Consider the following 18,275-nt stretch of genomic DNA (forward strand, 5'->3'; position numbering starts at 1 on the left):
ACAGTGCCCGCAGCACAGGGCGAGGCCCAGAGCCCCCCTTGCGCCTGCAGCGCTTCCTGCTGACTGCCCGCCCGTTTTCCACCTTCTGCTTCTCCAACTACGTAAACAGAGGCAAGGGCAATCGGAAGGTTTATCCCCCTACAGTCTGCCAAAGAAGTAAAAATGAAGAGACCTGAAAACATCACAAATGCTGAAGCAAAAACAAAAGAACCCGAGAAGTGTCAATTGCGCAGGCCTACGGAATGTGACTGAAGAGGGGGTTCAAGGAACAGTTGTGACAATGCTTATGGAACTCAAAAGGGAAAAAACAACAAAAGAGTAAAGTCGGAGAAAATAAAAGGCTGTTACGATTCGAAGTATTGAAGCTAAGAAATACCGTAACTACAGAAAGAAATAGAGGGGAGGGCCTCTGCAGACTCCTCCTGGGAGCCCGAAAGCACAGTGCTGGAGAACACACTAGAGCAACGGAGAGAAGAGAATTTTTTAAAGGCAAACAATGTCAGAGTCTTTGGGGATATGCTCAAGGGAAATAAAGCCCATATAGTGGAGGCCCCAGAAGAAGACGAAGAAATACCAACATTTCCAGAAATAGCTGAAAACCATCTTCATCTGGGAAACATCAGATGTCATGATCCAAGAGGCCCAAAGCATTCCAAACAAAATTATACCAGACACAACGCACCACGACACATTTTCGTAAAGATTTATTATTTGTGCATACAGAACTACAGAACTGGGGTATAGGCAAGAGGCATGAGGTGGCTAGAGGATTCACTAGAGACAGAGTGGGGAGCAGAACAGGCAGATGGACTGAAATACACTGCTGAGGGGAGCAGCGGGAGGGTCAGGGGAGGTCTGCTGCGCCGTGTGGGTCAGCTCCTGGCCGGGGATTGAACTTGTGCAGAAGTGGCTGGTGATAGCTTCACTGCTCATAGCTTCGCAGTGCTGCACGACACATTCTAATAAAGCTGTTGAGGGCCAGTGACAAGGACAGAATAATAAAAATATCCAGAGAACAAAGGGTAACCTAATGGGAGCACCAGTCAGATTATCGATGGACTTTTCAGAGGAAACATTGCCCGTGTGGAGGGATTGGTAGGAGACAGTTAAAGTACTTAAAGGAAAAGACTTCCATAAGCTCCCTCTTCACACCTGTTGGAGAGGGAGGTGCCGAGAGGCCCTCTATGCCATGTGTCTGGCTTTGCTCAATCCAGATATGTACTATAACAGAAAAATAACCCAGAGGCTTCCCTGGTGGTGCAGGGATTAAAATCTCAGTGCTATCAAGCTATTGCCAATCACTGTGACAAGAGTTCCATCCCTGGCCAGGGAGGTGACAGCAGACCTCTCCTGTCTCGCCTGCTGCAGTGGATTTCAGTCAATCTGCCTGTTCTGCTCCCCTCTCTACCTCTGGTGAATTCTCTCAGCCCCTGCACCTCTGGCCTGCACCCAGATCTTGCACATGTAAATAAATAAAAATAAATCTTTAGGGGAAAGAAAGAATAACCCAGCAGCAAGAGCCACGCTACCCATGTAAAAGTCCGGATATTCTACAGCTGGTTCCTGCTGGATTCTTTTCGTTTGTTTAGGGCTGTTTCCAAGAAGCAAAGCAATTGTCCAAAAACACATTCAATGTAAAATCAATAATTGGATTATTGGTTGATTGGACTGGTTGTTTTAATGTTTGATTGGATTGATTGGTTTAATAACAATAGCATTGTGCACAGACCGGCATGGTGCATTGTAAAATAATTAATATTCCTCTGCCTGAGGGCGCTGGCACAAATCTAGGTCCCCCAATAACAAGAGACATGTCACGTCCAAGAATTCTGGGAACCAAAGGCTGCAACAATTTCCTGCCCAGTCCCCAATAAAAGATCTATAGTTTCAAGTAACAGTTTCATTTTAAGTAATGGAGTTATAAATAAGTTTTCCTACTCTTTCCTTTAACTTTCACCCCAACATCTTTTCACATAGAAAGGTTTTTTAGATAAGATTAATAGGGTAATAATCAGTGACCATATAAAGAAAGAAATTTCGGCCCTCCCTGGTGGCGCAGCGGGTTAAAGCACAGCACTGAGAAACTAAAGCCACTTCCGCATGAGTTCGATTCCCCACCTGCCCCCGAGGTGACCACATGGCACGGCAGACCTCTCCTGACCCACCCGCTGCTCCCCTCAGCAGTGTACTTCGTCGATCTGCCTGTTCTGCTCCCCACTCTGTCTCTGGTGAAGCCTCTCGCCGCCCCTGAGCCTCTGACCTGTACCCCAGTTCTGTATGCACAAATAATCTTTAAAAAAAAAAAGAAATTTCCCCCTAATTCTTATGTTAGCTATAGAGACTAATTGACAAAACAATTACAGGAATAGTGATTAATAGAAGCTCCTTTTATTGATCAAAAGAAATGTTTTTTTCCTTAGGGGCAGGGAAATGCCAGTGCCCTCGGGGTTGGTGTTTTTCTGACTCCTGGTTCCTTACCGTTAGATCCTGCACCTTTAAGGTGTATGTTCGTTGAGGAATTAACAAAATGATTGCTTAAGTTGTACTAGCTGACTGATCACCATAAAAATATTTTGTTTATTGATAACTGATCACCATAGGAGTATTTTGTTTGATGACTGATCACAATAGGAATATTTTGTTTATTAATGACTGGTCACTATAAGAACATTTTGTGTATGAATATCACAGTCTCAATAAGAGATCAAAAAGTCCCAAGCAGTCTTCAAGAAAAATGTGATGATTGTTATCTTTCTGCTTTATGCACCCACCGATGTAATCCCACCTGCTTGAACTGCTGGGACAATCGGCAGAAGATGCTTTCACCCTATAAACAGGTGTCTGCGTCTCCTCGTTTTCCTACTTCTCTCCCCTTTCTCTCTCTCCCCTCCTCTCCCCTTCTCTCTCTTGCCTTCGCTGACACCGTCCTTTCCTGCGGGAGACTCTCCCTACCTCAGCTGAAGCTGGACTTCAACAACCCAGAACCCTGGAAAAAGTTGGGTCCCAACAATCAATACAACTTCTATTCAGTGAGCGTAGGTGCCAGCAAAAGAAAGACAGCCTGGGCGTCTAAGGACCTTACAGAGCGGCTTGACACAGACCCCCCCCCAGCAGCAGTTAATGTTCTCCCTAGCCAGGGGCGCGCTCCTCTGGCTGCATACAGTCATGCTGGTGCGTTGTGCTGCAGTTCACGCCAATGAATAAATATCTAAAAATTGCAAAGAAGCAAAAGGATTTCCAGCCTACAATCCTTTACTCCACAAGATCAATTTTCAAGATAGAAACAGTCAGGAGCTTCACTGAAAGGCCAAACTAAAAGAATATATCCACACCAACCTGGTCCTGATTGTTCTAAAGCAACAGAAAAGTATGCAGGCGACAGACAGCTGAATCTTTAACATGGAGGGGAGGAGAGTAACCATTTGGCCCATCAGAATGACAAGTCTGAGAAGAACCTTCAAACAAAATCAACAGAAGTAACACATAAGACAACAGAAACGGAGCCATAATAGGACATTAAAGGAAGAACTCAAGAAAATCAAAGACAAACCAAATGATAATTAAAAATCAAAGTGGCAATGAGATGCAGGGGGATAAGGTCAAGAAACCACCTTGGCAGTTCACTGTGGTGGGGGGAGGGCCACAGGGGTGGATGGCGGGAAAAGGCATCAGAAAAAGCGGAACAAAACACCTGTCGTATGCCAGGGGAGGGGAGGCCGAAGGCGAGAGTGGGAGGCTCTTTTCCTGTCTTGGAAAAAGATATGTTAAACAAATTAATAGGAAATACCAAACAAACGTGCTGGTCTAATTTAGAAGTAGCGAGCAGATGAATCAAATTAGAACGCATGAGTTCAAAACGCCAGAAGAGAAAATTTGACATGTCATCAAAAGCAGAAACCAGAAAAAGAAAATGGAAAATACAAGATGGTAGAAATAAATCCAAATACAAAAAGTTACAATAAATATAAGTGGGTTAAGTTCTCCAATCAAAGGTGAGACTCCCAGATTTCAGTAATGGGTGAGGGCAGTCACAGTGATTTGTTTTCCCAAAGAGAGACCCTTACAAAAAGACTAAGAGTGAAAATGTACACACTGGGGCGGCGGCTGCTACCACCGCATGCCTTTCCCTCCCTCCTAAAGAAGCCAGTGATTGCACACTGATCTTAAGACTTTTCTTTAATTGAAAGGTATGTATTCGGAAAACACGAACCAAAGGAAGCAGAGGTTCCTATTAGAAACAAGCCTTGGCCCTCCCCGGTGGAGCAGCATGTTAACGCGCAGCACTACAAGCCAGCCGCAGCTGCTGCAGGGCGAGTTGGATCCCCTGCCCAGAGGTGACCCACGGGGTGCTGCAGACCTCTCCTGTCTCCCCACTGCTCCCCTCAGCAGTGTACCTCGTCCATCTGCCTGTTCTGCTCCCCACTCTGTCTCTGGTGAATCCTCTCACCGCCCCTGCACCTCTGGCCTGTACCCCAGTTCTGTATGCGTAAATAAAAATGTTAAAAAAAAGAAAAAGCAACAAGCCTTATGACCCAGCACCGTTAGCTACACGGAACTGAAACCATGATCATAAAGGGAAACGATGTTCACAGCAGCGTGGTTCACAGGAGCCAAAATGGACAAGACACCTTGTGGGTGAGCCTGCGAGCATTCTACTGCTCAGAGAGAGCAGCTGGAGCAGTTCAGAGAATGCGGTGGCCAGAGCTGGAGGCCAGAGCTGGAGGCCGGAGCCGGAGGCCGCAGCGTGGAGAACCTGCGTAACGCCTGGCGGGTGCTTGGGAGCGCAGTTAGCGCAGACGCAGGCAGGACAAGCTGCCTGCCGCTGGACCGCTCAGGCTGCCCACCCACGAGGTGCTGTGCGACTGAGTAAGGCCAGAGGAGCGGCGCGGGGCAGAGGGCGCCTCGTGGACCACAGGACAGGCTGGTCCGTACCGCAAAGTACACCCAGACTCCCTTGAAGCCTTCAGCATTCAGTTATAGTTTCACCCATCAGATCAGAAAAAAGGAGCCATCTTGGGGAGACGTGGGAAACGGGGTCTGCCAGGGGCTGAGCCGGCTGGAGGCACTAAAAAGGGGGTGAAGAGAGCTGTTCAAATGTACTGACGTGGGCACACGTGAAGGGGAAAACGAAGCCAAGTAAACCGGTATTCGTTCCCTGGGGGAGGGGGCATAGATCTGGGGGGGTGCACCCTAACCTGCCAGGGCCGAATGCCTCGCGTTCCCTGGGGGAGGGGGCATAGAGTCTGGGGGGTGCACCCAACCTGCCAGGGCTGTCACTTGCGCTATGTGTGAATGCCTGGGGCGGCGCCTCGCCAGGCCGCCCTGGCGCAGGTGCTGGTCTTTCTCCCTTTTCCTCCTCCTAACAAGCCTGTCCTTTTAAGGTGGGGGGGGGGAGGAATAAAGTTTAAAAAGTGTCTGTATGGCCCTCCCTGGTGGCGCAGTGGGTTAGGACACAGCACAGCAAGTGAGTCGTGAGTTCGATCCTCCCACCCCGCCCAGGTGACCCCATGGCACAGCAGACCTCTCCTGACCCGCCCTCTGCTCCCCTCGGGAGTGTACCTCACTGATCTGCCCGTTCTGCTCCCCACTCTGCCGTTGGTGGAGACTCTCACCTCCCCTGCACCTCTGGCTTGTACCCCAGTTCTGTGTGAATAAATTTTTTTTTTAAAAATGTTTGTACAGAGGCCCTCCCTGGTGGCGCAGCGGGTTAAAGCACAGCACTGAGAATCTGAAGCCACTTCCGCATGAGTTCGATCCCCGCCTGCCTCCCGCCCGGGAGGAGACCACATGGCGAGCCAGACCTCTCCTGACCCGCCCGCTGCTTCCCTCAGCAGTGTACTTCGTCAATCTGCCTGTTCTGCTCCCCACTCTGTCTCTGGTGAAGCCTCTCACCGCCCCTGAGCCTCTGACCTGTACCCCAGTTCTGTATGCACAAATAAATAAATAAAAAAAAATTTAAAAAAAAAATGTTTGTACAGATAAAATTCCTGAAATCATTTTTTAAGGTTCAAAGTAGAATTCAAATGTGAAACCTCTTGAAAAAGTAAAGCAGTCTTCTTGCTGTTGTCCAGCAAATGATTCCCGCCCTCAGTACAACCACACTCTGTAGCGCCCACGCACCCGACAATCACAAACCAGGGAGAGCGAAGTTTCCATGGAAGAAACGGAGGACCAAAGTGCCATTTCATGGCCAACACATATGAAAACAGCCTCAAGCCCTCCGGCAACCTGAGACATGCACCTTAAATCAGCAGGCCCTCGCTGGGGGTGCAATGGATGCGAGCTCCCGGCAGGGAGCTGACCCACAGGACGCCTCTCCTGTCTGCCCACTGCTCCCTCAGCAGCGTACTTCGGTAGACCCACCTGTGTCTCTGGTGATCCTCTCACCCCGCCCCCACCTATACCCCGTTCTCATATGCATAAATAAATTTTAAAAATCACAGGTGAGGAAAAGGCATGAAGTCTGACAGGATCCGGGAGCAAAACTTGCCAGTCCAGAGCTAGTGGACAGTGCAGCTGCTGTGGGGGCCGCTTGGCAGGACCCGGTAAAGGAACAGGTGCAAACAGCCCAAGACCCAGGAAGCCCACTTCTTAAATGCCCAGGAGTTCTCACACAGGAACAGACACATTCTAGAACATTCCCTGTGCCATGGTTTCTAACAGTGAAAAACTGGAAACAACCTAAATGTGGACTAAAGAGTCACAAGGCAGTCAACAAAATAAATAAACCAGAGCTGTATGTGTCAACCGCTAGGGAAAGCCGCTAAAATGTTTGTTTTTTTAACAAAAAAGTCACTTAAGACCATGAAACAAATAGCAACAAATTTCAGAGAAATTAAATAATTCGGAAAATGTTCTGAGACCACAATTCAGTTAAGGGGGAAATATCACTAACAGTGAGTATGGGGTTTTCTTTTGAAAATATCGAGAAAATGATTGTACTACATTGTCAATGTACGAAATGCCACTAAATTGTACATTTTTTCATAAAAAAAATTAAGAGGATGAACTTTTACCAAATTCTTTATAAATCAGCAACAAAAAACAGCCCATATTATTAAAATAATGCTCTTCTAAGTAACTGGTAAATCAAAGGAGAAAAGATAATGGAGCTCAAAACTGATCATGAAAATAATCTATTGAAATTAAGCTAAAACCTGCTTAGAGAAATGCACAACTCTACATTCACTTATTAGAAGAGACTGAAAATATCAATGAATCCCAGGACACTGACAGAGAACACCCAATTTTTAAAAAGTAGGAAACAATTTTATTAGCAAATAAAATTACCTTTAAAAACACAAAACTGTCAAAAATGCTAAACCCGTTCTGGAGGAAGACCAACGGCAACTCAGATGGAGAGAAAGAGCAAACTGCGGGCAGTCAAAGCCAGCGATGGCTCAGGGGCGCGGGGCGGGAAGGGCCAGCAAAGTGGCCTCCTGGGGAGCACTTGGACCTGCCAGCTGACCCCGGAGGCTGAGGTCTGGCTACAGGAGGTGGAGCCCGAGCCCCCGCCCCGGCCAAGTGTCTCTGAGACCACCAGGGTGAGGCCCTTGGCGACAGGTCACAGCCTTCCCCGCTGTGCCCGGCCCATGGGGTAGGCGGGGTCTTTGGGAAACACACCTGCTGCATTCTGACACAAAGGGGGTGAAGTCTGCAACCCACTAGCACAGAGTTCAGCTTCCGACAGGCCCAAGGGTTGAGTCCAGGTCGGGAGACTCTGAGGACAGAGGCCTGCCACTGTGGACACCCAGGGTTGTTTTCGGGGAGGCCCTGGAGCAGACAGGACCTTGGCCCGGCCCCCAGGCCCTTGACCTGTGCTGCGCAACCCAGGTGCAGGGCCAGGGCACCGCCGGGCACACAGCCTGCACCTTGCCGGACTGGGCTCACTGCCTGCCCTTTGCCCTGGTGGGAAACAGGTGGCTCTGGCCCCTAGCAGACTTGGCCCTTGAGGCCGGCAGCTTTTGGCAGATAGGTGGGCCTGAGGCCTCCAGGCATGGTTCAGGCTGTCCCCAACCTGGAAGGGGGCCAGCTGGGCTCTTTGCTCCCCTCAGAACTTCGAGAACTTGAAGCCTCTCCCCTCCACACTGCCACAGCAGCTAAAACTACCACTCCACAGCCCCCTCGCCCGCCGGCCGGCAGCCGGGCCTCAACAGGAGAGGGCCTGTGCCTGCTCAACACCTCCTTCCCACTTTGCCACAGAGCCTCCCAAGCCAACCTGGCTACAGGGCCGAAGCCTCCCGCGAAGCCTAGCTGACCCCTCCCCAGCCTGGCCCTCTGGCCTTGGCAATTCCTGGCGAGGGAAGAACCCTCTGGGCACTTACCTGGGGCAGGAGGAGGCAGAGCTCACCGCAGGGCCGCCAGATGCCAGACCGCAAGCTTTTGGCAAGGCGGACTTCGGATATCCACAGGTGGCAGGGATTAGTCGGGATTAGCTGGAGGTAGTTGAGCTCGGATCCCGATCAGGTGGGCAGCGCCTCCGCCCTCCCCGCCAGGTGCGCTGAGTGGTGCGCTGAGTGGGTGGCGGCAAGTGCGCCCCGCGGGATCTCGAGTCCCTCCTCAGGCCCTCGTGTGGGAACCTGGGCTCCGGCTGCCAGGGCGGTGCCCGCGCCCCCCTCCCGGTGAATCACTGCTGCTTCCTTGGGGTGCGGTGCCTGGCCGCGCAGAGAAGTCCAGGCCACGCACGGCCACGGCCCACGGCGTCGGGCCGCTTGACGCGGCCCTAAACGGGGGGCCTCCGTCCTCCCTTCACCCCGGGAGCACGCGCCAGCTCCCAGGCCTTCCTGCTGCGGCTATCCCGCCACCCCTGCCGCGTCTTTGCCAGGTTTCTCTTCCAGCTGCTCCCTCTTGGGTTCCAGGAGCCAAAGGCTTGGGCCGGATTCAGAGGGTCTGTCACCCAAAGCCAGCCTGGGACCCTCTCCCCAGCGCACTCCCGTTGGAGCGGTTCAACAAGCCAGCAAAAGGGCGCTTAGCACCACTTAGCTTGGCCCCTCCCCTCTCCCCTAGCCCACCTGCCTCCTCCCTCCTACCTGCAGGCCCAATCACCCCTGACTCCCGCCCGGCCCCGCCCCGCCCCGCCCCGCCCCAAAAAGCTAGAAAAGACCACCTTCCCTGCCCGCAGCGCCAGGCAAGGCAGAGATTAGGCCGCTCAGGACACAGATGAACTTTATTACAGCCAGTTCCACCCTATCAGACCACCCACCTGCTGGAATTGTACTTGACAAATAAGGTTCAGGAAGCTTCCAGAATGACTAAGGTCCACGGCCTTCCCCAAACCAGGGTCTCTGGAGGCTGAAAACTGCCACTACTTTGGGGCCTGGCCCTTCTGGCCCCACTCCTTTGACCCCTGACTGGGGCGTCCCCATCTGACCACTTAGTCTGGCCTCCACCCTGATGAAGAAAGTAAGGCACAGTGGTGAAAAGGGAGTCATGTCAGGGACTGAGCTGGACAGGTGTCCTCCGGCACTGTCCTCCTCCCAGGGCCTTCCTCCCAGGCACTGGGCCAGGGTGGCAGAGGTGAGGGCACCGAGAGCCCCTTCCAGCCAGTCCAGACCACAAGACGGAGGCTGGGGGTCCTGACAGAGGAGGGACGGCCCCGCTGGCCACCCGCCTCTGACTGGGAGTCAGGGTTAAGGTCACAAGGCTCCCGTCCCTTTTCCCTCAATGCTCTTGCCAGCCCAGCTCCTGGATGGGGTGCAGACCAGCCCCAGACGCGCTCAGCTCCGGTAACTCTTGAGCAGGTGCCCAGCAATCACCAGCCTCTGGATCTCACTGGTGCCTTCGTAAATCTCAGTGATGCGGGCATCGCGGTAGTGCCGCTCAGCTGGCATCTCTGTCACGTAGCCCATGCCACCGAGGATCTGGATGGCCTACAGTAGAAAGCCAGGGCTTAGGAGAGAGAAGACCGCACCCATGGGCAGGATGCACGCTTACTACTACTCAACCCTCGGGGTCTCGCCAAGCACCACATCCAGGCAGTGGGGACACTCACCTGGTGGCTGATGGCAGTTGCAGCCTCTGATGCTGCCAGCTTGGCCATTGCTGCCTCCTAAACACAGGGGAGTGGAGTGAGAAGCCTTACCTTGAGGGGGCCTCCCCAACACAAGGCTCAACAGCAGGGAACCTCCTTCCAGAGCAAAACACCCCAGATCCAAAGAACTGGGCCCCCACCCAGACCATGCTGGGGAGCGCCCTCCCTGGAGGCACCTTGATGAACGGTTTCTTCTTATCCTTCAGAACGGCAGCACGCCATGTCAGCAGCCGGGCACTCTCCAGGGCCAAGGCCATGTCCGCCAACTTGAACTGCAACAGCCCAGCCCCACCCACCAGTCAGCAGCGGGACGGAGGGAGGAGGACATGAGAACAGCGACAGCCCTCTGGAGACCCCACCTCATTACCTGGATGCTCTGGAGCTTGGTGAGGGGCGCCCCGAAGGCCTTGCGATTCTCAGCATAGGTCACAGCACAATCGAGGGCAGCCTGGGCGATGCCCAGAGCCTGGGAGGCGATGCCAATGCGGCCCATGTCCAGAGTTTGCTGTGGGGACACCGGGATCAGCGGCAGGCCAGCTGGAGCCGACTCCCCGGGCTGCCCCGCACTACCAAGCTCACCATGGCTATCTTGAAACCCATCCCTGGCTCCCCCAGCAGGTTGTCCTTGGGGATACGACAGTCCTCGAAGATGAGGTTGGCTGTGGATGACCCCCGGATGCCCAGCTTGTCTTCCTTCTTCCCCAGCGTGAGCCCAGGCGTCGGCATGGGAACCAGGAAGGCACTGATGCCCTGAAAGGCCCCGAGATCATTTTGCAGGCTGCCCTGTGCCACACCCTTACCAAACACACCAGATGCACCCCAGGCCCTACCACCACCCCTCAGTCTCGGGCGGCGATGCCCTCTGTTGGCTCCTCTGGGGACGGTGACGATCAATGGCAGCCGGCAGGGGAAGGGCCAGCCCTGAGGTGCCTGAGCAGTAAGAGCCCCACAGGGCCAGGAGCCTACAGCCTGGGAAATGACTCGGCAGAGACCTCAGTGACCTGTCCAGCGTCCCCACCTTGTTCTTCAAGGATCTGTCTGTGCTGGCAAAGACCACGGTGGCTGAGGCCTCCCAGGAGTTGGTGATCCAAGCTTTGGTGCCATTCAGGACCCAGGAATCACCCTCTGCCCGGGCAGTGGTAGAGGCGGCTCCAGCGTCGCTGCCATTCCCTGCCCCACACACAGATTGAGGCCCCAGCACCCCACACCCCTCCAACAGCCCCGCAGGGTCCCGCCACCCGCTCAGCAGAGGACACCCCGCCCTCGCGGGGGAGCCTGACGACATCACAGCCAGGGCTTCAGGGCTGCACCAGCAAGCAGCTCTCAGGACTGGTCCAAGAGAGGATGTGGGGGCTCTTGCACCCCAGAGCAAAGGTCCCCCCAGCCCAGCTGAGGCAACCGCATGCCCCGAGACCTCCAGAGCTCAAGACCCACTCTCACCAAGAGCCTGACCTCTGCCTCAGGAAGCAAAGCACCAGTTACAACTCCGGCCTCCCCCCGAGGGTGACCAGCTCCAGCCTGAGTCCTCACCCTGCTTCGGGGGGAGGCGGCGGGGTGGGCCCCTCCCACTGCGGTACCTGGCTCACTGAGGGCAAAGCAGCCGATTTTGTCACCATTGGTGAAAGGAGTGATCCACTGTGCCTTCTGCTCTTTGGAGCCAAACTTCAGGATGGGCCCCAGGTAGAGGGACTGGGGACAGAGGAGAGTCAGAGGCCTTCAAGCACGGTCCCCCTGCTGCCAGGGACCCACCCCAAGGCCTGTTTGCCAAAGGAGCAAGTCCAGGTGATCAGGGGCTGGGAGCCCAGGCCTGGCTGTTAGGTGCTGGGATGTCGGGAACCTGTGGCCAGAGAGCCAACCCCCACGTGAGTGTCCCAGGCGCCAGCGAGGGGGACTCACATTGTTGACACTCATGATGACTCCAGTGGCGGCACAGCCCCGGCTGATCTCCTCCATGGCAATGGCATAGGCCAGGTAATCGAGGCCAGCACCGCCTAGTTCAGTAGGGACATCCATGGCCAGAAGCCCAAGCTCGCCCATTTTCTTCACCTGGCCCCAGGGCAAGATATCACAGTCAGGGAAGCTGGAGGCCTGTGCCCACCCTTCTTGACCCCAAATGTTCCTGCCCCAAGCCAGTGCCTGCAGGAACTCAGGTCATGTGGCCCAACCACAGCCCCAGCCCCACCCCAAGTCCAGACACCAAAGACCCAGCCTCAGCTAAGGTCCGCAGACATCCTCACTCCTCCAAGTCATCCTGCCCCAGCCACAAGCAGGAGCTGCAAGAAGGCACAGGAGTCCCCAGGACAGAGCCACCACACGCATTTCCTGGCCTTCCTCCTGCAGGGCCTCTATTGTGCCGTTTCTGGTCCATCCCAGCCTCGATCAACTAGTTTTTCTCTCCTCACGGCCTCTTGGTGCTCAGCTCAAGCATCACTCCTTGCAGGCTGCCACTCTGACCTCACTGAGTAAATCCTTCAAGCACGCTCCTGGTCACCTGTGCCTGCTATGCCGCTGGACTTTCACACCTGTTACTGTGCTTGTGTCCATGAAGGTCTTCTCCCTGGCTTCCGGGGGCCTGCGGATTTTCAGTCACTGAACAAATGAATACTGAGCGTGGGGATTTCTGGTTTAGGTAACAACAATGCCGATTAACTGTCAAGTACCTGATCTAAGCCAGACTCAGTCTTTTTTTCCCCAGTTAAGTGATATGTATCCTTTTTTTTAAGATTTATATTTTTATGCATACAGAACTGGGGTTCAGGCCAGAGGTGCAGGGGTGGTGAGAAGCTTCACCAGAGCAAGAGTGGGGAGCAGAACAGGCCGACTGACAAAGTACCAGTGTGCTCCGAGACAGGAGAGGTCTGCTGGGCCATGTGGGTCACCTCCGGGGCAGGGCATCGAACCTGCACTGAAGTGGCTGCGCCTAGCTGGCAGTGCTGTGCTTTAACCAGCCGCACCACCGGGGAGGGCAGTTATGTACCGGCCTTCATCTGCGTCTCACCAAAGCTCCATGGGAGTGAAGCTGGGAGACACCCCCGGTCAGGTAGGGAAAGCGGGGCTCAGAGGCGGGGCCAGAGAAGTAAGTGGAGAAGTTGGAACTAAGCCAGCAAGGGCTCCCGAACCTTACCCATGCTGGCACACTGCAGAGCTCTGGCCTCTGAGGACAAAGCCCTCAGCCTGTGCACATGTCTCCATCAGAGAAACGGGTCTACCCAAAGGTTAAATTGTTAGATTGCTTTCAGACCCCAGAACACAGAAAAAGAAACTTATTTCACCTTCTCTTTGAGGTTTGTATTAACAAGTGCAATTCATCTGCAGCTACTAACTCTGTCCAGGCCGGCTGGGGCAGAGGCACAGGGCGGGGGAGGGGCTCCCAGACCCCCCAACAAGCGGAGATCTCCAGCGATAAGCCCACCTTACTTCCCAGCTGCCCTGAAACCAGCTAGTAAGCTTGAGCCAGGTTCACAGGTCTTTGCCCTTAGGCCTCTCCTTACCCAATAAAATTTAACTGCTTTGTTCTCAGTCCCAATCCCCAAACCCTCTACAGCCTCATTCCCTTTCTTAACCAGGGAGGCAATATAGTAATGTTTCTTTCTTTCCGTAACTGATTTGCTCGTGTTCCTGTCTCACAAACCCAGTGTCAGGCTGTCACCCTCTATGTGCGCTGCACAGCAAGCCAACTGCTTGGTAACAGGGACCTCAACAGCACCTACCAAGCTTCCAGAAGAAACAACTCAACCCTTGGCGGCCTGAGGTAATTCAATCATTTGTTCCCTATAGCCACGTTCTTAAATGATTTCAGCTTCAAAAAGAAGCAAAAGCAATGAGGACTCTGCACTGTCTTCTTGCTTTTCTATGACCAACATTACCTGTGTGATGCTGTCAGATCTACAACCTTCCTCAAAGAGCAGCTCTGTCGCCAGTCCAGGGCTGCCTGACATGTCCCCGGGGCCTGCATGGTGACTGGCGCGCCAGGAGCACTCACTGCCACTGAGCAGCTCGTAGGCTTTATCTCCCCCCACAGCCTGTCAGGAAGCAGGAGGTGCCTAGCCACAGGGCCAGTTAAGAACAGGGTGGTAGAGGCCTCCCTAGTGGTGCAAGGGGCTGAGTCAAAGCACTGTGAAGCTATCGGCACCCACTGCAGCAAAAGCTGAGTCCCCGGCCAGGGAGCTGACCATGGGGCGCCGCAGACCTCTCCTGACCGCGCGCTGCTCCTCTCAGCAGTGTATCTCAGTATCTGCCTGTTCTGCTCCCCACTGTCTCTAATGGATCCTCTCACCATCAGCCCCAACATCTCTGGCCTGTTGTACCCCAGTTCTTGTATGCATAAATAAATCTTTAAAAAAAAAAAAAAGACCAGAGTGGTAAAAGTAGGTTCTGCTGTGGGCTTTCTTTCCCAGTGCAGTGGTGCAGTGAAAATCTGCATCTATAATGCCAGTAAAAGTTTGAGGGAATTCAGGAATAACAAGGAAAAATAAACCCGTCTGTTGTCTGGCAGGAAGAACCCCACACCCACCCTCCCCGCACAGCGGGGCAGGGCCTCCTGCTTCTCAATGGCTAAAGGCCTCTCCTGCCTCACGCAGGCTGTCTGTTCCCGTTCCCGGAGTGGCACTCACAGGCGGGGGGAGGCGCCAGGCGTGGGGAGGCGCCAGGGGAGGACATGAGGGCAGCGGGGCAGCTGCGGGAGGCAGCGGGTAGCGTAGGCCCTACCCCGGGGTCCCCCACCTGCCCACTGAGGTTCTGGGACAACCACGTGGACCATGGATGGAGAAGTTTGGAGGTGGTCAGACCTGTGGTATGAATTCTAGCTCCACAAACCAGTAAACCTGGGGAGCGGGATGGGGTGGGAATCGCTAAGCTTCCATCTCCTCAAATGTAAGGAAAACAACGACAGTTGCATTAATAGCCACCTTTTTTCAAGGGCCAGGGACTAAAACCTTGGTCTACATTATCTCACTTGGTCCCTGCAGGCATTCCAGGAAGCAAAATGGAGACCCGATTTGGAGGTGGTGATGTCTGTACGATGCAATGAAATGCTGCATGTGAAACTCTTCACCCCTAAAAGTTGCCCCACTAATTCTCAGGCCTGACGCCACTGCCCACTCAGCCTTGCGCTCCATGGGTGGGCCCAGTGCAGGCACATGGCCACTCCCCGAGCACACAGTACTCACGATTGGCCCTGGGCCTGCAAGACATGTGAATGGCAGCTATGACTGTGGAATCCCTCAGGCTGAAAAGCAAACATCTACGAGCATAAATGCTACGTGCTAAAGACACTGCCAGGGGAGGCAGAGAGCCTCTCACAGCAACAGGCTGACACAGCTGGAAGGACGCGTGGCCGGGCGGGGAGTGTGGGCCCAGGACCCTGTGGAGCTGGGTTCAAGCCCAGCTCTGCATCACATTGGCTCCGTGACCCTGGGCACAGTATTTAGCCATTTCATCAGCCTGCATTTCAACAACATCCTAGAGGGAAAATAGTAAAAGCATCTTTCACCTCAGAGGGCTATTGTGAGCCACACAATAGCTGCCTCATGCCATGTGCTAGTGCAATGCTGTGTGCCAAAGGCCTGGGCGCTGCCTTTACTATTACGTGACGCCTGGCATGCAGGAAGCACACCAGCCAGCCGTCGAGATCACTGGTATGCCCGAAGTTAAACCCAGGTACAGTGGGCCACAGGCCCTCATGTGGGAACAGAGCACCTTGGAGGTACCAGGACCTGCCCCAGTGTCCCCTGACTGGAGTCCCATGCCCCTGGCCACACGGCCTCCAGGAGCCCAGGGCAGCCCCCATCACCTGCAGCTGAGGTCAGTGCTCTCACCTGAGCCGCTGGGAAGCGATGTTCCTTGTCCGCCTGGGCCGCGATGGGAACCAGCTCCTTCTCGGCAAAGTCTCGGCAGGTCTGACGCAGCATCTGGTGGGTCTCCGGCAGCTCCGCAGACTGGTAGAAAGTATGGAACTGACGCAGGGCTGCAAGCAAGAAGCAGGGATGAAGTGTTCATCACTGCTTACCAGAAAGAGATGCAGGCTGAATCCACAGGAATGCCATCACACCAGAGAAAAGGGCACACATTGAAAAGTGCACCTGGTGGTGCAGCGGGTTAGGATGCAGCACTGCAAGCTAGATCCTCAGCCCCAGAGCTGAGCCACATGGCCCGGCAGACCTCTCCTGTCTGCCCGCTGCTCCCCTCAGCAGTGCACTTCGTCGATCTGCCTGTTCTGCTCCCCACTCTGTCTCTGGTGAATCCTCTCACTGCCCCTGTACCTCTGGCCTGTACCCCAGTTCTGTATGTCTAAATAAATAAATAAATCTTTTTTTAAAAAAATGCACCCAACATGCTAGAGAAAATGTGGGAAAAGATGAATCCCATTACATTGCCATTTGTAGCCATACATAAATCTTTAAAAAAAAAAAATAAAGATGGAAATACCATATGACACAACAATTCCATTCTTGGGCATGTACCCAAAGAACATGAAACCATGAATGCAAAAAATACACATTCTGCAATGTTTATTGTGCACCATTTCCAATTCCAGAAGTGAGACATGGACGCGGCCTTGATCTCCTTCAGAAACGACTCGCTCGAGAGATGTGGTCTAACCACACTAGGGGAATACTACTCAATCACAAAGAAAGATGAGATACAGTCATTATCTCATACAGCACCATGCAAGGAGTCTGAAGGAATTACTCACAGCACAGCAAGTCAAAATGACAAAAATACTAAACATTTAGACAGCAGACACTTTCATAATGTAAAATACTTAACAAAAACTAGTGGACCTCAAACACCATAAAAGTTCTCAGGGAAGAGGGAGAAAAACAAGGGAATAAGACGTAAGGGGATAAAAGATAAGATGGTGAGAGGGATACAATTAAATCAGAAATTCAAATTTGAAAATAATCAGCCTTTATTTATTTATTTAGTATACTGGCCTACACAGTTGATGGGATATACTTGTACTAAAGTGTAATCAAAAAACCCAAAACAGGGCTCTCCCTGGTGGCACAATGGGTGAAAGCACCACACTATGAAGCTCTTCCAAGCCCCTGCAGCACAAGTTTGATCCCCGGCCAGGGAGCTGACCCACACCGCACAGCAGACTCTCTTGTCTCCCCCCTGCTCCCCTCAGCAGTGTGTTTCAGTACCTCTGACTGTTCTGCTCCCCACTGTCTCTGGTGAATCCTCTCACCCCCACACCTCTGGCCTGTACCCCAGTTCTGTAAGCATAAATAAATCTTTAAAAAAAAAAAAAAGACCACCAGGAGTTGCTTGAAGGGGCACACAAGAGGGCTTGCATAATTAATTAACAAGATAGGAATCCACAATCAGAGGCTTTCCACTGGGGATAATTTTGACAATCTGCCCAAGGGGCATCTGGCAATGGCTGGAGACATTTCTGATTTTTGCAACTGAAGGCAGAAATGCAATAGTCCGGGGACAGAGCCCAGAGATGTCCTTCAAGGCACAAGACGAGTCCCTCACAAGGAATCAGCCGCCCCAAATGTCCACAGAGCCAGTGTTGAGAAACCCACACGCTGACCGCTTCCTCTGCTTGCTGAACACATGGACACACTGCCCCACTGGGTCTTCAGCCCACCACCGTAACCCTAAGAGCACAGTGCTGTGACCTTGGGCAAGGCCTGGAACTTGAAGGAGCCTTTTCTATAAAAGTGGGGAACAGGAGTACTCAGCTCCTGTGGGTGGGTGGGGGTTGGGTGGGAGGATGGGCGGCTGAAGGCTGGCTTGCTTTCAGACGGCGAGCTGGCCAGGCTCCTTTGGGGTTCCTTTGGCCTTGATCCAGGTGAGTGGGCAGCCTGGGCCCTCTGTGCCGGCGCTGCTACAGTTAACAAATGCCACGAAGGTAACAGTGGTGTGTGTTCGCGTTTCTGGGGGGCTGTTGGGTGCTAGACTGTAGCAGAGTTGTATACCCCTGCGGTTAATCCCGCAGAACAGGACCAAGGAGTCGGAGGCTCACACACGGGTCAACTGAGGCCGCCGGGGCTGACAGTGGCCCAAGGTCACAGTTCGCGTGTGGGTCCGACCCAGGCCTGGCTCCCGCGGAGGGCGCGCGCTGAGCCGCCAGGGTATGAAACGAGGGGCGGCTGCGTGAGGACCAGGCTGAGGGTGGGGGTCACGCCCGGGCCGGGAGTCCGGACGGGGGTCGGCGCCCCGCCGCCAGGTGCGGGGTCCCGGGCCCGGGTGGGGTCCAGGAGGTGCCGGGGCGCGCAGGCGCGAACAGCTG

General features: G+C 53.6%; 1 protein-coding gene across 1 annotated transcript; it reads right to left on the reverse strand.

Moving 5' to 3' along the window:
- Nucleotides 1-9,148: 9,148 nt before the first annotated feature.
- ACADS (acyl-CoA dehydrogenase, C-2 to C-3 short chain) lies at nucleotides 9,149-16,074 on the reverse strand. The gene is made up of 10 exons (XM_004690688.2): nucleotides 16,038-16,074; nucleotides 15,847-15,995; nucleotides 11,927-12,076; nucleotides 11,608-11,719; nucleotides 11,049-11,200; nucleotides 10,610-10,780; nucleotides 10,398-10,535; nucleotides 10,207-10,302; nucleotides 9,992-10,048; nucleotides 9,149-9,869 (listed from the first exon to the last, which is right to left on the reverse strand). Exons 1-10 carry the CDS (start codon nucleotides 16,072-16,074, stop codon nucleotides 9,717-9,719), a joined length of 1,215 nt encoding a protein of 404 aa, XP_004690745.1. The 3' UTR covers nucleotides 9,149-9,716.
- Nucleotides 16,075-18,275: the final 2,201 nt, after the last annotated feature.

The sequence above is a fragment of the Condylura cristata genome, unplaced genomic scaffold, assembly GCF_000260355.1.
Source record: "Condylura cristata isolate star-nosed mole 26May11 unplaced genomic scaffold, ConCri1.0 scaffold00029, whole genome shotgun sequence".
NCBI classification, from domain to species: domain Eukaryota; kingdom Metazoa; phylum Chordata; class Mammalia; order Eulipotyphla; family Talpidae; genus Condylura; species Condylura cristata.

Excerpts from the sequence above, each read along its gene's own strand:
- ACADS (XM_004690688.2), bottom strand. The coding sequence starts at position 16,074 with ATGGCATTCCTGTGGATTCAGCCTGCATCTCTTTCTG. Across the intron at positions 11,201-11,607 it reads CTTTGCCCTCAGTGAGCCAG|GGAATGGCAGCGACGCTGGA; the intron begins GTACCGCAGTGG and ends TGTGTGGGGCAG. Across the intron at positions 10,049-10,206 it reads AGAAGAAACCGTTCATCAAG|GAGGCAGCAATGGCCAAGCT; the intron begins GTGCCTCCAGGG and ends CCCTGTGTTTAG.